Consider the following 18,902-nt stretch of genomic DNA (forward strand, 5'->3'; position numbering starts at 1 on the left):
ATTTATGTAGCTATCAGCTTGAAGTGTCTACATGAGTGGGTGGTTATGTGCAGTTGGTTGGTTGATTCTACAGAGAAGCAAGATTTCCATGTTACCATCCTTACTAAGAACCTGAAAGAAGTATCTACCCTTTTATTTTTCTAGAGAGAAGGGAAGTAAGGCTTTGGAGAGAGGGAGGCCCCCTCGCTGACATGCCTGCATCTCCAGTAATGATTAACCATTAATAGTGAAATGTCATCATTTTCTTGAATAATATGCTAACGGTCACTTGTGGACTGGTAAACTGGAGGAGAGGAATAACATGTTGTCTTTAAATTTTAGACTAATGTGATACTGCAATTGAAATAGTGGTATGTACACCTAGACGCGAGAATATTTCAGCTGGGAGGAAGCTTAGAAACTGCAAATTGTTGGCCCAAGGCTCTGTTCCTCCTAAGTGACTCCCCCTCCCCCATCTCTTCAGGGATTAAACATATTGTGATTAGTTACCAACAATTAAAAATTAGGAGAGTTTTAATTCTTGCCAAAATGGAACGTGTGGCCCCACTGGGCTTTCCCTCCCCTTGATGACAACGGCCTGAGGCTGGGGCGGCAGAGCATGAACTAGCCCTCGTTCCGCAGTCTCCACCCAGCCCACTTCCCCTCTGTTTGTGACCAGCCCTCAGCCAAGGTACACAGTTTTACCCCCTCCCTCGCCCTGCTGATCCCCACCTTTGTTTTGCCAATAAGAAAACTAAGGATCCCAAAAGGTAAGTTGACTTGTCCAAGGTCACACAAAGGGTAGAGGTAAAACTACACATTGAATTTATGTTTCCTGTCTCCAACGATAAAGACTTTTTCCAACATATCATGTTGCAAAATAATGTCCCTGACCTCCATGCCGAAAGGTGTCCTTTCTAACTGGTTGCTTTTGTTGGCTTGTGTTGGGTTTCTTTGATGGAGGGATGATTGGCCTGGCATCACGTGCTCTCTCCCCAGCTTCCCAAGGGCAGGAGTACGAGCTGAGTGAGGTCTGCACTTGGAGTACATTTTGAAACAGTGAACCCATGACTGGCACATTTCAAAGTGACAGTCAAGTGTGTCCCCAGACAGGACAATAACAAACCAGTGACAGCCAAAATCAAGACTTCAGCTTTTAAGCCAGCGTTCTCCAAATTATGCCCAATGAATATTTTCCTGTCTTTTCCTTCTTCCTTTCACCTAAACATCTCCAGTCATGCAATGGCTTAAGTGACGCTGACGGTATTAAAAAGGCAGTATTACTGTAAAGTGAGAATCAGAATAATTTTAAGTACAGAAATGGAACTGTGAGTATAATCATGAACAAGTAGTGTTTCAAATGGCCTCCTGCAAAAAGTAATATCCATCCATCTTAGCACTAATGAAACCATAAAGCAGCAGCTTTTGAAAGATGATGGTTTACCTTAAAAAGACTGTAAAGCTGGATGTGGTGAAGAAGCCCTTCTAAGAGTGTTACATCCAGCTAATTAATAAAAAGTACAGTTTGTGTATTCCTTAAGCACACACACACAAAAATCAGGCAAAAAAATGATGATAGCGGCTTGTTCATTAAATTGGGATGCTGGCAAGAAAGGGAATTTTCTACCTTAAGAACTACATCATGGACTGCTCGTGGCCCATCCAAAAAAATCAGGCCATCGGGTGTTAATGTGTATGGTAGTGTTTTAATAAGAATCCTGCTGACCCAGCAAACTGGAAAGTGAAGTAGGAAAATGAGTTAAGAGTTTGATTTAAGGAGATTGGAGAAAATCTAGTACGGTGATCTGGTATCCAGTAGACTCATTTACTATTTCTTGGATAGATGGATGAAAGATGGGTACATTGATGGATGGATGGATGGATGGATGGATGGATGAATGGACAGAGGGATGGATGGATGGACAGAGGGATGGATGGATGGATAGACAGAGGGATGGATAGACGGACAGAGGGAAGGATGGATGGATGGATGGATGGACAGATAAATAATGGATAATGCATCGATAATGGCTAGATGGCCTGATGGAAGTATGGACTCATACGTTACATGTACATATAGCTCTAAAACATTCAGACATTCACTCAATTGGGCCTTGGTTCTTTCGAATGGCATTCGCTTTTCTTTATTCAAACTTTTATCTGGTTTCTGCCAGTCCTCTTATATGTACAACTGATTAGCCATAAAATCAAGACAAATTTGGTGATTTCTCCCACCAAAGTCTACTGCGAGAAAGCAGGCTCTTCTACCATGTGGTGATGAGGGGAGGGGTCTGCATGGGGCAGGGGAAGAACACTTAGTTTAGGGCTTCATATTCAGAAAGTGCCTCCAACCTAGACTTTGAATTTTATCTCCAAATGAAATTATATATGTAGTCACAGAGATACACCAACAGGAGTGTAAGGAGAAAACAAGTGAATTGTAAGCTCAAAATGTATCCTGATTTTTCTTATCCTGTTTTGGTCTTTATTTGTCAGTCAAGTGGCAGCTTAACATAAAGCAGTGGTCCCGGTATCCCTCTGTCTCTCAACAAAAAGGAAAAATACACCAGCCATTTCCAGGGTAGAAAACTTGCAACAAGAAAGGACAGGACTCAAAGATACCTTCCTGCCTTTAACTACTCAGCATCAATATTCTAGGGCTGGACATCTGACCTTTGAAATGAGGTAGCAAATGGGGTGGAGTTGGAAGAAAGTACCCAAATAAATTCACAGTTAAAAGGAGCAATGCCAACCAATGAAAATGATTCGCCTACCATGTTCCAGATAAGAGGGCGTACCTTCCGAGGGGTCAAGACGCCTAGCCCTCCGCCCGTGCTTGGAGTTATTGTGGACAAACATGTTATCAGAGACCGCCAGGACATGGCCATCCACATTGACTGTCGTAGACACCACGACCTGGAGACGGAAGAGAGAAATGAATGAACATTTTAATGTAAAAGCATGGAGGGCAATAAACTCAAGTTAAATAAATAACAGCTGAGAGCTGAAGAAAATTGCATAGCTATTTCACATAATAACTGGTGCTTATGTTGTACAAGTCTAACAAGAGGAGCTATTGATGAGTGGGTCTTTGGCATGGAACGCTTTTGATGCAGTTTTAAGTAAAATTGCACAGTTTATAGTTATACAGCAGAAGGTACACTGTTAACCATAATTTTAACAAGAGGATCTTTATTAGCATATTTTTTTACACAAGGGTGGTTGTGTTTCACCTAAATTACCCTTCAGTTTAGACACTGAAGTAGATATCACAGTTGATCATGCAAATAAAAAATCTTTTGAATCTTTAAAATATCCCCCTTGCCTCCCACCCCCAATGTGTCAGAGTTAAGAGGGCAGAGAAATGAAAGAGAGGCTTCAGTGGGAGCTGGGATGTGGCTTTCTCTCCTGGCTGTCTTTTTGGGGGTTTCTTGTACTTTTTTCTTCCCATGTTACTTTGGTTAATTGTACCGAAGCCCCCCCCCCCCGCCACCATCACCACCACCACCATCACCACTCCCCCAAAATATCCCTGCTCAGTAAGGCTCTTAGATCTGTGTTTCAAAGCCCAAAAATTGGTGGCACTGGTCCAAGGTACAATTCAGATACCCTGGCTGCCTCAAAAACTGACTCTGAACTCAAGTTTGCCAGAAGGGACACGGCCAAGGTGTTTTCTCAGAGAATTTTCGCTAAAACAATGAGAAGAAATGACCTACACTTCTCCTTATATTAAACGGGGAAGAGGATTAAAACTGAAACCCACAGAGATATGTTTATTCATGTGACCTCTTACAACCAAATATAATAATTGTCTGTAATTGCAGCTTCAGCTCCCACCTCGTGCTTTGACACGGGAAACAGCAATCAGCCAGCTCCCGTTTAATCCACCTATTATGTTGACTAATTAACTTTGCTCGACAGTTTATTTCTTCCTCCATTATCAGCCCCTGTCAGCCGCAAGCGCCCTGCAGCATAGGAGGGACCTCGGGCTCTTTGATTGATCACCGATAGATTGGCATGCAGATTAATTTAATTAGAATCACCTCACTTGAGAAATGAAAGACAATGGCAAGAGGGCTAATAGATCTGCTCTCATAATGAGGCGATCCTCCAGAGCCAAGGCTGAGGATTTCTGATTTATTTTGCTCAATTCCCCAGTTGCTTGGAAAAGACTCATGCTTTAATTGTTCTTTGGTTTGAGAGGCATTCGCCTCTGTAGAGGTGAAATGCTCTGCAAGGATTGGCACATCCTGAAGCCCCAGTTTCTGAGGAAGCTTTCCCTCCGAGTGGGCCAAAGGGGGCACTGAATCCCAGAGCCTTGGGCAACGCCACACACAGTTTCGTCACCTGAGTCGGGCAGAGGGGAAAACGCTGGTCCTTGGCCTGTGCCTGCAAATTGTCGGCCTTGCCTGACAAAGTGGCCCCTTTGTGGCCCCCTACCCGACCAACACCTGCCAAACTGAAAAGTTCCCCCGTTCCCCACTTTGACCCAAAAGCATCCTGACAAGATATGGCTGATTTCCTCCTCCTCGCAGCCCCTGGCCCCTGGCCCCCGCCTAGAAGATGGCAAGGAATTGCAGGCTTCAAACAAGCTGCTCCTGATAGAATCACAGGGTAGGGCTGATTGGATTTGGTTGATTTTTTTTTCTTCTAGACCAGTGGTTCTCAACCTTCCTAATGCCGCGGCCCTTTAATACAGTTCCTCATGTTGTGGGGACCCCCAGCCATAACTAAAGCATAGTGATGAATCACAAAAACAATATGTAATGATATATGTGTTTTCCGATGGTCTTAGGCGACCCCTGTGAAAGGGTCGTTCGACCTCCAAAGGGGTCGCGACCCACAGGCTGAGAACCGCTGTTCTAGACCCTCACTTCTGCCCACCTGAGGCTCTGCTCCTTACACCAATCTCCCAGGCTCTCTCATACCCAGATGCAGACGCGAGGACACAGGGCTGCGGTCACCCTGCTGCCCAGGGTGACTGCACGAAGGGCTTCCAAGGATCCCCTAAATCCTCCCGCTGGGTCCTCACCTCAACTCCCAGCAGGAGCTGGGCCACCCCCCCTGATTTTATTTTTTAACTCTATTTTATTAAAATGCAAAGTAAACAACAGAAAGCATTCTCCCCTGTCACTGTCCAGCTAGGGCAGGTCATCCACGAGAGGAGGTAAGTCTGAAGGACCAGGCTGCGGAGCGGTTCTTCTCTTTCCTCCTGATCGACCAACCAGATCTGACACACCCCAGAGCTTGTGTGTAGGTCTCACCAGCTGTAGGCTACTTTAAGAGGAGGCGGAGGAGGAGGAGGAAGAGGAGGAAGAAAAGAAAATGGTCTATTCTTTTATTTTCGAAGACTATTATGTTTGGTGACAGAGTCCATATTATTTGAGGCCAAGGAAACTTGCTTTTCTTTTTAGTTAGGGAGATGACTCTGTGGGACATCTACAATTATATAACAGAGCTGGGTCTTTCAAAGAAATTTTGATTTACTACGAGACCACAAGTGAGTGGTCACTGGAGTCGTTAGCATAAGAAACTATAAAAGGAATCCAAACGGTAACTGTTTCCAGTGTCAGGAAATACAGAGAGTGGTTATTCTAGATGTCTGTCTGAAGGGTAAAAAAAGCAATAACAATTCATCACCATGCACCTGGAAGACAAAGTACTCACTACAGGCTTAAGGCTTAAAATATTCAGTATCATTTAAAGACATTTTCGTCTAATTCTCACATTGAACAAAAATGACAAACACTGTTAAGGGGAAAAAATACTCCACCCTCTATGTCTTTTTCTTGGAAAGAAAAGGATCGCCAAGACCGCATGTGTGACAAAAATCATTTCCTTGAGAGACTAATAAAAATTGGGGAAAGATAACACAAAGACTCCTCACGCTTTTAATTTTAAAAAAATAAACATTAACTATATTCCTCAAAGACTCATGACACATTTTAACTTCCCTAACCCCAAAATGATTTCTCTCCTTCCAACTTGGAAATGATCAGGCTATATTTAAGGAAAATATATGCTTAAATTAATCCACGGAACACGTTGTAAATTTTATAAATCTAACTGCGAAATGCAAAAGGGCACCAAAGTGTCCTTTAAAAAATAGGCCCATGGTAGGAGGGAAAAGGGCCTTCACAGTTTAACACAAGATTAATGAGGTGCTGACATGTTCATGCAGGCAAAGGGACAGGCGGGCCTGCCAACTCTTCAACCTTCCCAAATTTTGTCAACAAAGCACAGCTTGATTTTGGGACAGATAAACATGGAAAATGATTTTACGTGTGCGCTCGACCACCCCTTCCCTCTCTACCCATTTCTTCCTTCTTCTGCCCAGAGAAAGCCAGGAAGGGAATGTGAGGACCAGGTATGTTGAGAATGTTAGGATATCCATCAGGATTAAATCTTTAGTCTCTAGAATTGCATGGTCCCATACAGTAACCACACATAGGGCCATTTAAATGTAAACCATTTAAGTATAATTTAAAAGGCCATTGTTCCTGAGTCTCCATGGTCACTTTCAAGTGGCCCAGGGGCCAGAGGCTATTAGAGTGGAGACAGCAGAAGCAGAACATGTCTATCACTGCAGAATATTCTGGTGGGCCAGTGCTGTTGCAGAATCATTTTGAAATAAATGGTTCCAATTTATTCACTAGGATGCCCAAGTTGTATCACCTGAAATAAATATTAGTTTAAGTGGATATGGGTAGGGTCATGTATAGGTATGTTTTTTGGAATAAAGTTTCTATTTGGGAGGAGGGCATAATGTTTTAATAAAGCTGATGCACATCCAGTGTGTTCCAGCTGGTTCAGCCCTCCAAGTGCAGGTACTCAGTGTGAGGGAATAAAAAAGGACAGAGGAGAAGTCTGCAGCTACCCATGGACTTTGGGGATTTTACACCGACATTGTCAATCTCTTGGCTCATTTCGGCGGTTCAGAATCTTCTCTGCTATCTCCTGGATCTAGATATTCCTAAAGGTTATTATTTTTACTATTTACTCTCCTCTATTTAGAATTGGGGAAAAAAGTCAACACAGAATTTTTGATTCTTGATTCTCCAGTTTTTCTGGTTGATGTGACTTCAACCAGGTTAACTTAGCCTCTCTAGGCCCCAGTGTCCTGAGTCTTACAGGGAAATAATAATATACCTAACCCACGACATTATTCAAAATGCCTAGAGTTGCTCCTTGTTCATACTGAGCACGCCACAAACATTACAAACAAACTTGTATAGCTGTTTGTTGCTGGTAAGATGTTAGTGAGGAGCAACAAAAAGTTCTAGGGAATGTGTGGGGCTGATAACCATAACCAGGACCCAGCAGAAACTGCTATTTTAAATAAGAAGACCCAGAAATTATTTCTTCTATGTTCACTGCTTTATCAGCCTCACAATGAAACAATTTTAAAGACCTTTGGCCTCACAACACATAATTATATAATCCAGGCCTCCTGTGAATCGCACATTTCACTGATTTTTGTAATTTTGCTTTCCAGAACCCCTCTGCATCTTAGCCTGTTACACGCCAGGCCTGGAACCCAATGAACTCTTGTTGCTTTGAATCAGACATCTTATCAAGTCAGTCTAGAGTCTCCAATGTTTCACAGGAAGGAGGATTCCTGGGAGCTTTGTTGCTGGTTAGCATTTCCCTACCCTCATTCCTCAGGCTACCCCTCTCCCCTCATATCAGAAGACCATGGAGGTCCCAATTGTATTATCTGAGATCCATGAGGCATGTCAAAGACACGCAGCAGCCACGTTCTGTCACGGGGGGAGGATCACACTGACAGAAGTAGCAGCTCACGTGAGAGATGGGGTTCTGACTGAAGCCACCAAAAAGAGTTGAGATCTGTATTGTTAAACATTCCTACAACAAATATGGCATCATGGGAAAGATCAGACCATAAAAATACCTTTAATGTTTAAATGTAGACTATCTTGGTGCTAAGTACTCCCTCCAAAAAATAATCACTTAAGTTAATTCTAAATGACTATTTAAAAAAACCATAAATCTTGGCTTTCAATGCTGATATACGGTAACTCGGTGCAAGGGAATTAAGGTTCAAGGTGGTCTTTCTATGGCTTCCCGATCTCTGGCTTTAGCTTGTTCTATGTTTGCATTAATTTGAGGCCCCTAATATAAGGCATTAAATGCACTGGCTTTACGTGCATGAAATAAAAAGGCATTGTGCAGCATCCCATAAAATAATACTCAGGGAAAAGAAAAAAAGCAACCTATTGAAACGTCTGGATGAATCTCCAGAGAACTGTGCCAAGTGAAAAAGGCCAATGTCAAAGGTTCCCTATTGCATATTATGGACTGGAGTGTGTTCCCTGCACCGCCCGCCCACTCCTTCTCCCACAAAAAACACCTCGTATGTTGAAGTCCTAACTCCCAGTACCTCAGAATGTGAATATATTTGGAAAAAGAGCCTTTAGAAAGGTGATTAAGTTAACGTGGGCCCTAATCCCGTCTGAGTGGTGTCAGAAGAAGTTTGGACCCACAACACCAGTGGTGTGAGGGCACAGAGGAGAGACCACGTGAGGACAGTGACAAGGTGACATCTGCAACCCCAGGAAAGTGGCCTCAGAGAGAACCAGCCTCACTCGTACCTTGATCTTGGACTTCTAGCCTCCCAAACTGCAAGAAAATAAATTTCCCTCTCTAAGCTACCCAGTGTGTGGTATTTTTTTACAGCAGCTATAGCAAAAGAATACATGGCATGGTTCTATTTCCTTAACATTCCTGAATTAACAACATTTCAGAAATGGAGAACAGATTAGTGTTTGCCAAGGGTTAGGGTCAGACAGAAGGTGGATGTGTCTGCCATAAAAGATAACAGAGGGGTCCTGGTGGTGATAGAAATGCCCAATATCTTGACTGTGGTGACTGATACACAAACCCACACATCATAAAATTTTAAAGAACTAAACACACACATACAACTACAAGAAAAACCTAGAGAAATTTGAGTAATATGGCTAGATACATCAATGTTCATATCCTATATAAAATTACACAGTATGATGTAATATTGTACTACAGTTTTACAAAATATTACTATTGAGGACTAGGTAAAGGATGCACAGGATCACTCTATACTATTCCATACAACTGCGTGAGAATCTATAATTATATCAACAAAAATTCAACTAAATAAAAGGCCTCAGCAATCAAGACGTCTTTCACTAGGTAAAAGGATATACAAAACTGGTGAGCTACAGGAGGGACTATTACACAGCAATAAAAAGAAATGGGCTATCAAGCCATGAGAAGACATGGAGGGACTTTCAGTGCATACTGATGAATGAATGAAGCCCATCTGGAAAGGCTAGGTACCGTATGATTCCAACTATATGACATTCTGGAAATGGCACAACTATGGTGAGAACGTAAAGGTCAGCAGCCGTCAGGAGTTTGGGAGGTGGCGGGAAGGGCGAACAGGTGGAGCACAGGGCATTTGAGGACAGTGAAACATTCCAGATGGTACTTCAATGGTGGATACATCGCATCTTGCATTTGTCCAAATCCATAGAATACATAATATAAGGAGCGAATCCTAGTATAAACTATAGACTTCAGTTGGCAATAACCTATCAATATTACTGCATCAACCATAACAACTGTATCCCATTAACGTAGGGTGTTAATAGGAGAAACAGGGAAGGTGGGGATTTGAGGGAGTTTATGGGAGCGCTCTGTACGTGACCTCATTTTTCTGTAAACTGAACACTGTTCTACATGATAATGTCTATTTCATCAGACTTCTCCCCTCCACCCCATGCAGCCCACATTCTCCACCCTATCTGTCTGCTGAACCTCCCATTAGAGACTCCTTGAATAGTAGGCATAAGCAACCCAAGAGATCAGCCAATCTAGTGGCGTCCACCTAAGAATTTTCAAAGGGAGTCACGGGGACAACGCTGCAGAGAGGGAACCCTAAACTCCCTCATAGCAAGGCTGCACACTGAAGCATTCAGTAACATGCCTTTGTAGCTGTGGGGTCAGATCACCTCCATATGGAAACACTGGTTATCTTGTGCACACGAGCAGCTCTGACTTGGTAGTTCCACATGGCTTCAATTATGTTAAAATAGAGAGGGTGAATCTTACTCCATAAATGCCATTAGGCTGAAGAATATGTCATCACATAAGGTTCCCAAGCCAAAATGACAGAAGAAATTCTCAGGAGTTGTGACACTGCAAATTTGCGCAACACTTTCTCTTACATCTTGAAAAACTGAGGCCCAAGAGGTTTAAAAACATCCTCAAGGTCATAGGACAAATTAAGAGCAGAGGCCTGAAGGGGAATCTTCCAGATGGCAGGTCCAGTTCTTGCCCATGACAGGCCTCTCAATCCACTCTCCTGGCTTCAGTCCTCCCTGGCACCTTCCAGTCCACGTCCACGTGACTGACTACACTTTACATTTTACTTACATAAAAATGGTCTGCAGCAGTGAGGTCTTCATTAATTTTGTCCTTTAAAATATCCTTCACTGATACGGAATGAGATATTCTCTAAAACCTGCCTGATTGCTAGTTTCTATCTGGTTGAAAGATCCCAAATAACTCATTAAAAATTATGGAGGACGAATAAACCTACAGGATGTAATGGACTGAAACCGCTGGAGGATGCAGTGAGTGAGTGAATTAAATCCCCGCTTTAAGGCTCAAGACAAAAATGTCTCTTCTTTTAACAGTAGGACAAGAACGGATCTTTTGAAATCCTTAGGTACTTACACTAAACTAATTTGGACCTGTGCCACATGCTGGACATGAAAAGTTCATCACTGATCTGAACCTTGTCTTTCCCTCTCTGGATCAGGATACTTTTGACGACTCTTGATGGTGTCATTGGCATTTAACTGGTGCTCTCATTTATGTGTTCCCTCTGGCCATTTTAAGCAGCAGTGAGCCAAAACACAGAAATGTCGTGTGTGTGTGTGTGTGTGTGCGCGCGCGCGCGTGCATGCGTGTGTGCACACTTTTTTCTCTCTACCAGTGGGTTATAGCACATGGATGTTGAAATTGGAAGCAAGAAAAGAGTATATTGGTCAACAGCTCAGATTCCAGGGTCAGATAGTCCCTGAGTTTGAATCCCAACTTTATCACTTACTAGTTTGTAACCGTGGATAAGTCACTTAATCATAGAAATAAGCTGTGAGCCTACTATGTGCCAGGTATTATTTTATGTATTGAAGAAGCAGCATTGAGTAAGACATGCCAAGCCTTTGCTCATAAATAGCTTAGTTCTTCTCAGGGGCAGAATGGAATTTTCAAACAATAAGTAAATAAACAATGGAAGCAGATTTGGGGATGTGAAAAGTTCTAAGAAGAAAAGACAACGGAAAGGGTGATACCTAGGTGGGAGCTATTTTTGACTGAGCGATTAAGGAAGGCCTCTCTGAATAGGGGACATTTTAGCTGAAATCTGAGTGATAAGAAGTAGCCAGACATTCAATGAAGTGAGAGCATTGCTGGGGAGACAGAATAGCAAGTGCAAAGGGCCTGAGGGAGGAATAAGTTTAGTGTAATTAGGAAAGAGCTGAAGGAATAGAAAAGGCTGATGTGCTTGTCTGAAGCAAAGTAAGTAAGAGAAAGAGTGATAGAAAAATAAGCCACATAATGCATGTAAAACACTTAGTACTAGAGTGTCTCACACATGATAAGAGCTGTGTATGTTACCACATTAAAAAAAAATCAAAGAACATAATATCTTCTGTTGGGACATCTTAATAAATATTGGCATCTGCAAAACCAATATCCATCAGCCACTCTGATCAAACCACACAATTTTATATCTCTCTTTTAATGTATATTACATTTTTTTCAATAACAACTCTACTTAATGTAGGATTTTACTTCCTCTAAGTGCAGAGCTACCACTCAAAAAATCCAGTTCATAAGGATTCCTTCTCAGTGATGCATTTTTTCTGCAAAGGCCCAGCATAAGGCTCATGCCAAGATACATATTTTCCCAATAAGCTGTAATGGTTTAATATATCGGGTTGAAAATTCACCATTTGTATTTACCATGTTATGTGAATTAATCCTCTATTCTGAAGCTATCATTAGAGCTGCTTTCAGTATAATTAATCAGCATGGTGCATCTTGAAATTATTCTGCATGAGCAGAGTGATTGCAGCTCGGGTCCCTAGCATTCTGTTGGTAAAGAATTTAATTGCAAGATGTGCTGTTTGTCAAAACAATATAAGGCAGGGGGTGGGGACAGTGGGAGAGACAGAAAAGGAATGAGACTATTTCCTTCTTTATTTAAGGGCCTTTCCAAACAGACCAAAAGTGCAGAGGTTGGACATGTATTTTAGGAATCCTCTAAAGACATCCTATGGTTTTGAATAAACAAGGATCCTCCAAAATTTATAGAATTCACAAAAAAAAAAAAAAAATGGCAGAGTTGCCTTTTAAGGTCACTTCCCATGTCATCATTTTAAAGAGCACATTTTTGGTGGGAATTTGCGATGAACAATCTGGTGGTTTCTCCTCATATTTTCTATCCCCACTCCACATGACTGAGAGGAGAAGGAAGACTTTTCATCGCCTTAGCTAAACATGAAATCAGGGCCTGCTGTTCTCTTCACTCAGAAATTCTTCTGGCTCCTCCCAGATGACTTATTCTTACCCTTTAGTTCTGAGCTTAAACGTTACCTCCTCGGAAGCTTCCCCTGGTCACCTGCTTTAAAATAGGTTCCCATCGCCCACGCCACACTGTGATTCTCTCTCATAATCTCCTGTTTAATTTTCTTTATAGCAACAATTATAATTTTTAATGCTTTGCAATTATTAATTTGTACACATTGTGGGAGCTGATGGTAATTATTGTGTATACATTCAATTTTCTCTTCTTAGGCTATAGAACTAAACGTTTGCAGACCTCCCCTGGTTATTGTAACCAGCCATGTGACAGGTTCCTAGCCAGTGGCATGCAAGCAGACTTGACTAGGACCATTTCTAAGCTCAGGGAGGCCCATGTGCCCCCTCTTTGCACTCTGCAGCCTTCAGCTGGGTAGATGGAGACCACTAGGTCCTGAAGGATAGTGGAGACACAAAACAAAAAAAAAGCCCGGGTTCCCCATATCACTTCCTGGACAAGATCCGCTCACCAACAGGAGCACCTGCCTTGTACCATTATGTGAGCAAGAAATAACCTTTTGTCGAACATGATCCATTAGATATTCTTCGGTCTATTTGTTACAGCAGCTGGTATTATCCTAAGTAATAGACCCCAACTAGAATGCAAGTTTCATTAGGACAAACGCTCTGCCTTTCTTGTTGATCACAATATACTCACCACACACCACATCAATAAATACTACTGAGTGCATGCACACATGAACGAATGTCTACATTTATATTCATATTAGTCATAGATCTAACATTTATTCATAAATATGGATTTATAGCCTATGGAAAAACTTTGTTGAAGAGATAAGATGGATTTGGAAACGCGGACTCGACTTCACAGCCTTCAGGTATTACAGCATCAACTATGATAACAGCTTGCGCCCAATTCTCGTTCCCTGCTCACCATGCTCGTTCTGCCAGCCCCAACAAGGAAAGCTATTGATAAGGAATTAAATCTTAACCTTGAATTGTCGAGCTCCTGTCAGTTAAAAACCAGACCCGTGACATGGTTTTAACACAGTCCTGTGACATTAGCATCTTTTTAGTGTCAAGAAGAAGAACTGGGCTCATTTAGTCACAGTGAATTTCTCCCTGTCATGAGCTGTTTTCATCCCTAGCTTCACCCCCACCTTCTCCCTTCCCCCACACCTCCCACACCCGCCCGACCTGAATGAAGTCTGTATCCACTGTTGTATTTAAGCAAGTCTGTTACCCTAACCACAGCCTGGGGATTTCAAAAGAAAACATCCATTGTAAAAAAAAATTTTTTTAAGATTGTACCAGATTTTCTACAAGGTTTATTCCATACTGCCTTAAAGTACGAACACAGTGAAGCTCTGCAGAGAGTGATTAATTTCTTGAAAACGCTAAGGTCACACTAATTGACATGACCTGTGTAATTAAGCAGCCTCTGTTTACACACCAGAAGCTCAGCCGCTGTGAGGCTGAGTTTGCTTGACAGGATGTCTTTACGTGTCAAGAGATCAACAACCTTTCTTATGTCCTCCTCAGTCACCTACACAGGCCCCTGATTGCTGTTCAGAGGAGACATGCTCTGGCATGGCTGTACAAAGATCAGGCTGGCCTGGTAAGCATGCAAAATGGAATGAGAGAAAAGCAGCACTCATGACAACTGGGAAGAGCCCACTTAATAGGCAGTGGAGCACATTTTCAATCAGATGTCTCCAGGTCTCAGATTTTCAATATAACTGGGAAAAGTCGCAGTGAGATGTAACGAGTAAACCAGTTTTCTCAGGTCAAAAAGGCATGCTCCCCCTCCCCTTCAGAGGCAACAGCAGTGATTCGTGTCCGATGAGCAATGCGATGGAAATTATAAGTCTCACTCACAGGACACCTTCAACCACCATCCTCATGACGCACCTCGTATCGGTCAGGACAGCTGCGGTGGAGACTAATGTCCCCTCTCAGCTCAGTCCTAACATCGTGGGTTTGATTTCTTAACCGAGTGCTTGGTGATGCTGTTTTACTCTGAGGAGCCGCTTCACTCGGGCTCCATCTAGGCAAGGGGGTTTTCTCACCCGAGAGAGCTGGCCGAAACCTCAACAGCTCCAGGGAAGCTCGGGCGGTCTTCTGAGTAATAGCTGCTTCTTCTGAACTTCATATAATTACAAATTGCCTAACCAGGAGCTCTGTTAAGAAACAAGACTCAAGTTCCTTCCCCTGCACAAGAACTGTACCCTCCTCTGCCTGGTAAACGCTGGGGGTGTTCCAATGTTCTTCACCCAGATGGCATTTCTAGGTTCTGTTAGGGCAAATGCCGCTTTCAAAAACCCAGCCTTGGCTTTCCTGAGGCCCCAGCACCAATTCGTAGGTAGCCGCTGCAGCTCGCAGGGGTTGAGAGACCTCCTTCCTGCCTCACTACGTAGCTGCCAACAGACTCTGGACAAGTTCTTCACAGTTCCATAGCATCAGATAACATCTGAGTCACACTGGTAGGGTCCAACCACTGCCTCATCACTTTCTAAATGTGTGTCTTTGGGCACCTTGTTTAACTTCTTTAAGCCTCAGTTTCCTCATCTATAAAATGGAGATAATCTATATCTGCACATGCCCAACAGGGATATTATAAGGATAAAATGATCACTCATGTAAAATACTTAGCATCATATCTCTCACCTAAGTATCCACTGTTAGCTTTATCATCATCATCGTCATCATCATCATCATTATGGCCAGTGTCCACAGATGTACCTCCAGGTACACAAATGGACATGTATAACTACACAGATGCATATGGGACACTCTGAATATAGACAGAAATATAAACTTTCATCCCCCTGGCACTTAATCCAGTTAGGAATGAAGCAAGACAGGGAACACAGGAAGAGAAGCTCGCTGGGTAGAGGCACAAGGCAGAGAAAGGAGGGTGGCAATTGAGTTTGGGGCTCAATGAATTAAAGTTCCTGGAAACAGCCAGCAGGCAGCTGGTGACTAGGTCTGAACCTGGGTGCCAGGTCTCAGGGAACCTGACTCGAGTTCTCAGTGCCCCAACAGTGGTTAAGATGCTGGGGGAAGAGAAGATACTAAAGAGATCCTATATAGTAAAAGGAAAGAAAAAAAAAAAGATCTGAATCTCAAAAGGAAATTTAGGGAGCACCAACATTTACAGAAGAGCAGACAACAAGTATCCCTTGGACGGGCCTGGGAATGAATGAATGTTGCGATGAAATCCAAGGAAAAGGATGGGTTCAAGGAGGATGGAGTGGCTACCAGCATGAAACAATGCAGAGAAACATAGGAGGAAACGATCGTGAAAGAAACAAGACTGGAAGAAAAATGGAAAGGCCGTGTAAGGGATATTTGAAGTTTTACTTGAACCCTATGGAGGCAATCCACCCATTCTCGGATTGTACAAATAGCCGTGTGCCTAATGCATAAGACCGTGCGCTAGTTCTATAAAATGATAATTAATGAAATGTGTAGGCGTACACAGACACAAAACAAAATGAGTCAGTATTCATTCTGCCTTAGGCTTCTCAGTTCTATCCCAGGAAGGAACAAGTGAGTAATGGGATGCAATAAGGAATTGGTCGTTGCTGATACAAAGAGATACAGCTGTTCTTCAACGCAAACACGGACTCTCTGGTGGCCAGAGTAGTTGTGCCTTTTGAGAAACATCCCCCTACTTTAGGGCCGGTTGGACAATCACAGGAAAGAGCACTGTCAGGATTCAAGTAAATCGCATGCATTTGAAGAACAGATACCATGGACTTCTGTCGGGCGGCTCTCATGACGAGTCAAAGAGTGCACTCTTTGAGGGAGAAGCACGGTCACCAAGGAGAGTCTATCTGAGGTCGTCGACTATAGGACTGAACCAGTGATTCTCAACCAGAGGCAATTTTGCACCCCCGACCCCAACCAGGGGACATTTGACAAGGTCTGGAGACATCTTGGTTTCCTGGTTTGTCACAACTGGGGGGAGGGGAGTGTCTTTACTGGCATCTAGTGGTAGAGGCCAGTGACAACCGCTACACATCCTACAATCACAGGACCAATCATCCCCATCTCCCTCATCCACCCCCCCCCCCCCCACACACACAACCACAAAGGATCATCCAGCCTGAAATGTGAATTGTGCCCAGGTTGTGTTGAAATAATGACCCAGCTTTAGTTTGGCACAAGTATTTTCTCCAAAGGCTTGCAATTTTGCTTTATCATTTGCAAGTTCCTTATGCATGCAAAATGTTGTCTTTCTTTCATATGTTATAACATAAGCAGAATCGTCATTTTTACTCCATTGTATAGCTGAGGAAACGGAGGCTTTCCAGAAATCTAACCCATGCCTCCTCGTCTCAATAGCCCTTCTACTAAACAAAGAGTAACTCTTTGGTCTGTAAAAGTAATACTTTCTAGACTCAAAAATAACAGACTGAGTTGGTTTCTCATCTCATATAAGAGCTACATTCCTTTCATTCAAGGCTTTCAGATATTTTACTAACAGGCCCTGTGAGGGCAAACAAGTCTCCAGAAGTCTTACACAAATGCTTTTTGTTTCCCAATGTCACCAAAGTCTATCTCTAGCTCTGCTTCTCTGAGAGGCACGCAAGGTGGATCCTGGGATTCATAAGCCATCAGACGTGTCTACTATACCTGCATTGGTTCGTGCCTGGATATACCTCATTTCTAAGCCAAGCTCATTCAAATGAGATATATGGCTCCTCTCAAGGCCAAACAAACTACAAAAGTTTCTACTAAAACTCAATCTCGTGTTTCAAGACACTGAGCAGCACACTTAGGGGCATCATATGTGTTGTTTCACCCCCAAAGATGACTCCAACTCCACACAAAGAGTCCTATGTGGGAACGAGAGTACCCACACCTCCCAACTTGGGATCAGAAGCCAGCCAGGTGAAATGTTCTCTGGGAAAATAGGAACCTAAGGATTCTCCCCATTCATGTCTGTGAGCACAAAAGTCAGCAAAGCCAGAATGATTTTACAGAAACACTTCAGAATCTCAGGAGAGAATGTCTTCTTTGCACTGAATTTGTTCGTGCATGAGACTAAGAAGTCTCATCCCTTTAAAAAATAATCATCTTGGAGACCAAGAGATCTTGACATTCGAAAATCAATGCTCCTCCCTTTCCTTTTTCCATCAGACTGTGCAGATAAAAACTTTCAAGAGCGTCTCAGAGATCATACATTTCAACCTACATTTAAAGCTGGCTACACGTAAGAGCATACTAGACACACCAAAGAGATCGTATGGACGTACACATAGGGGTCATTACTCTGATGGGGAAATTAATATTGACCATGCAAATGAGTTAGCCATAAAATCAGATGGAGAGCAACACAGGGCCTAGAATCTTGCTACTTAAGTGTGGTCCAGGGTGTTGCCATCACCTGGGAGCTTGTTAGAAATGGAGAATCCCCTCTCTTCTCTTCCCTGAACTCAATTAGCATTTTAACAAGATCCCCAGGGGCTTCTTTTTCTTGATACTTTCAAGTTTGAGAAGCACCTACCTAGAACTTAACCACGTTTACTAAAACCCAACTACCATTCTGTGTCTTGGAAGTTAACACATTTGTTTTCACATCTTCTTTGTTTAGAAAAGGTAAAATTATATGAGGTCAGCATACCACTCCTGTTTTACAGGGTAGAGGATCTGATGGGCCCTTGAGAACATTTACATGTGCCATACAAGGACGTTTCTGAAACAGAGCTGTCACTCCTGGCTCTCTCAATATGCCCTGCTTCTCCAGGGGTTCATTTTTTTTTTTAATAATAACAACTACTAACAATTTCCAAGCATCAAAGAGAAGAAAAGAAGAGAGAAGGAAGGGAGAAGATAGTAAATTCTAAAAACAGGACAGAGCTCTAATTTATCAGTTTTCTAGTTGTGAACCTCTAGGCAAAGAATTCATTGTTTCTATGTATTTCACTTCACCTGCGGTGGTTTAAGCCTGTGAGTCCATTCTGGAAGCTAAATTGGCTCAGCCAGCGAATGCAGGTGGTGTGGTCCCAATTCTCCTCTGATAAAAACAACTCCTAAACCGCAGAGACCTGGGGGACCAGGAGCCTCACCTGCTCTCCGCTCTAGGGAAACAGCTCTTCTATCTTCCTCTGCCTAAGACTGTTTTGGGTTTGGTTTTTTTTTTAACCCTCTCCTAACATTCATGTCATTATAAAGATTTAAGACAAGACAAGACAGACCTACCTGGAATCTCCGCATGTCACGTGGGTTTCCTGCATTCTTTAGGCAATTTTGGTTACATTTTAGGAAAAACTTCAGGAAGAACCTGCGAAGAAACAAATGAT

The 18,902-nt window shown here is 42.7% G+C and overlaps 1 protein-coding gene across 3 annotated transcripts in view; it reads right to left on the reverse strand.

Moving 5' to 3' along the window:
- The window catches only part of EBF1 (EBF transcription factor 1), a 377,408-nt gene that overhangs the window by 125,476 nt on the left and 233,030 nt on the right, over positions 1-18,902 (reverse strand). For 2 of the 3 annotated variants that reach the window (XM_090288504.1, XM_090288503.1), the window contains exons 7-8: positions 18,802-18,883; positions 2,754-2,895 (exon numbers count right to left, since the gene is read on the reverse strand). In XM_090288504.1, the coding sequence (XP_090144630.1) occupies positions 2,754-2,895; positions 18,802-18,883 (224 nt within the window). The remainder of the gene's footprint in view (positions 1-2,753; positions 2,896-18,801; positions 18,884-18,902) is intronic. The other variant, XM_090288505.1, reaches the window with a different exon arrangement.

Source organism: Furipterus horrens, unplaced genomic scaffold, assembly GCF_987537825.1.
Source record: "Furipterus horrens unplaced genomic scaffold, mFurHor1.1.pri manual_scaffold_10, whole genome shotgun sequence".
NCBI lineage: Eukaryota > Metazoa > Chordata > Mammalia > Chiroptera > Furipteridae > Furipterus > Furipterus horrens.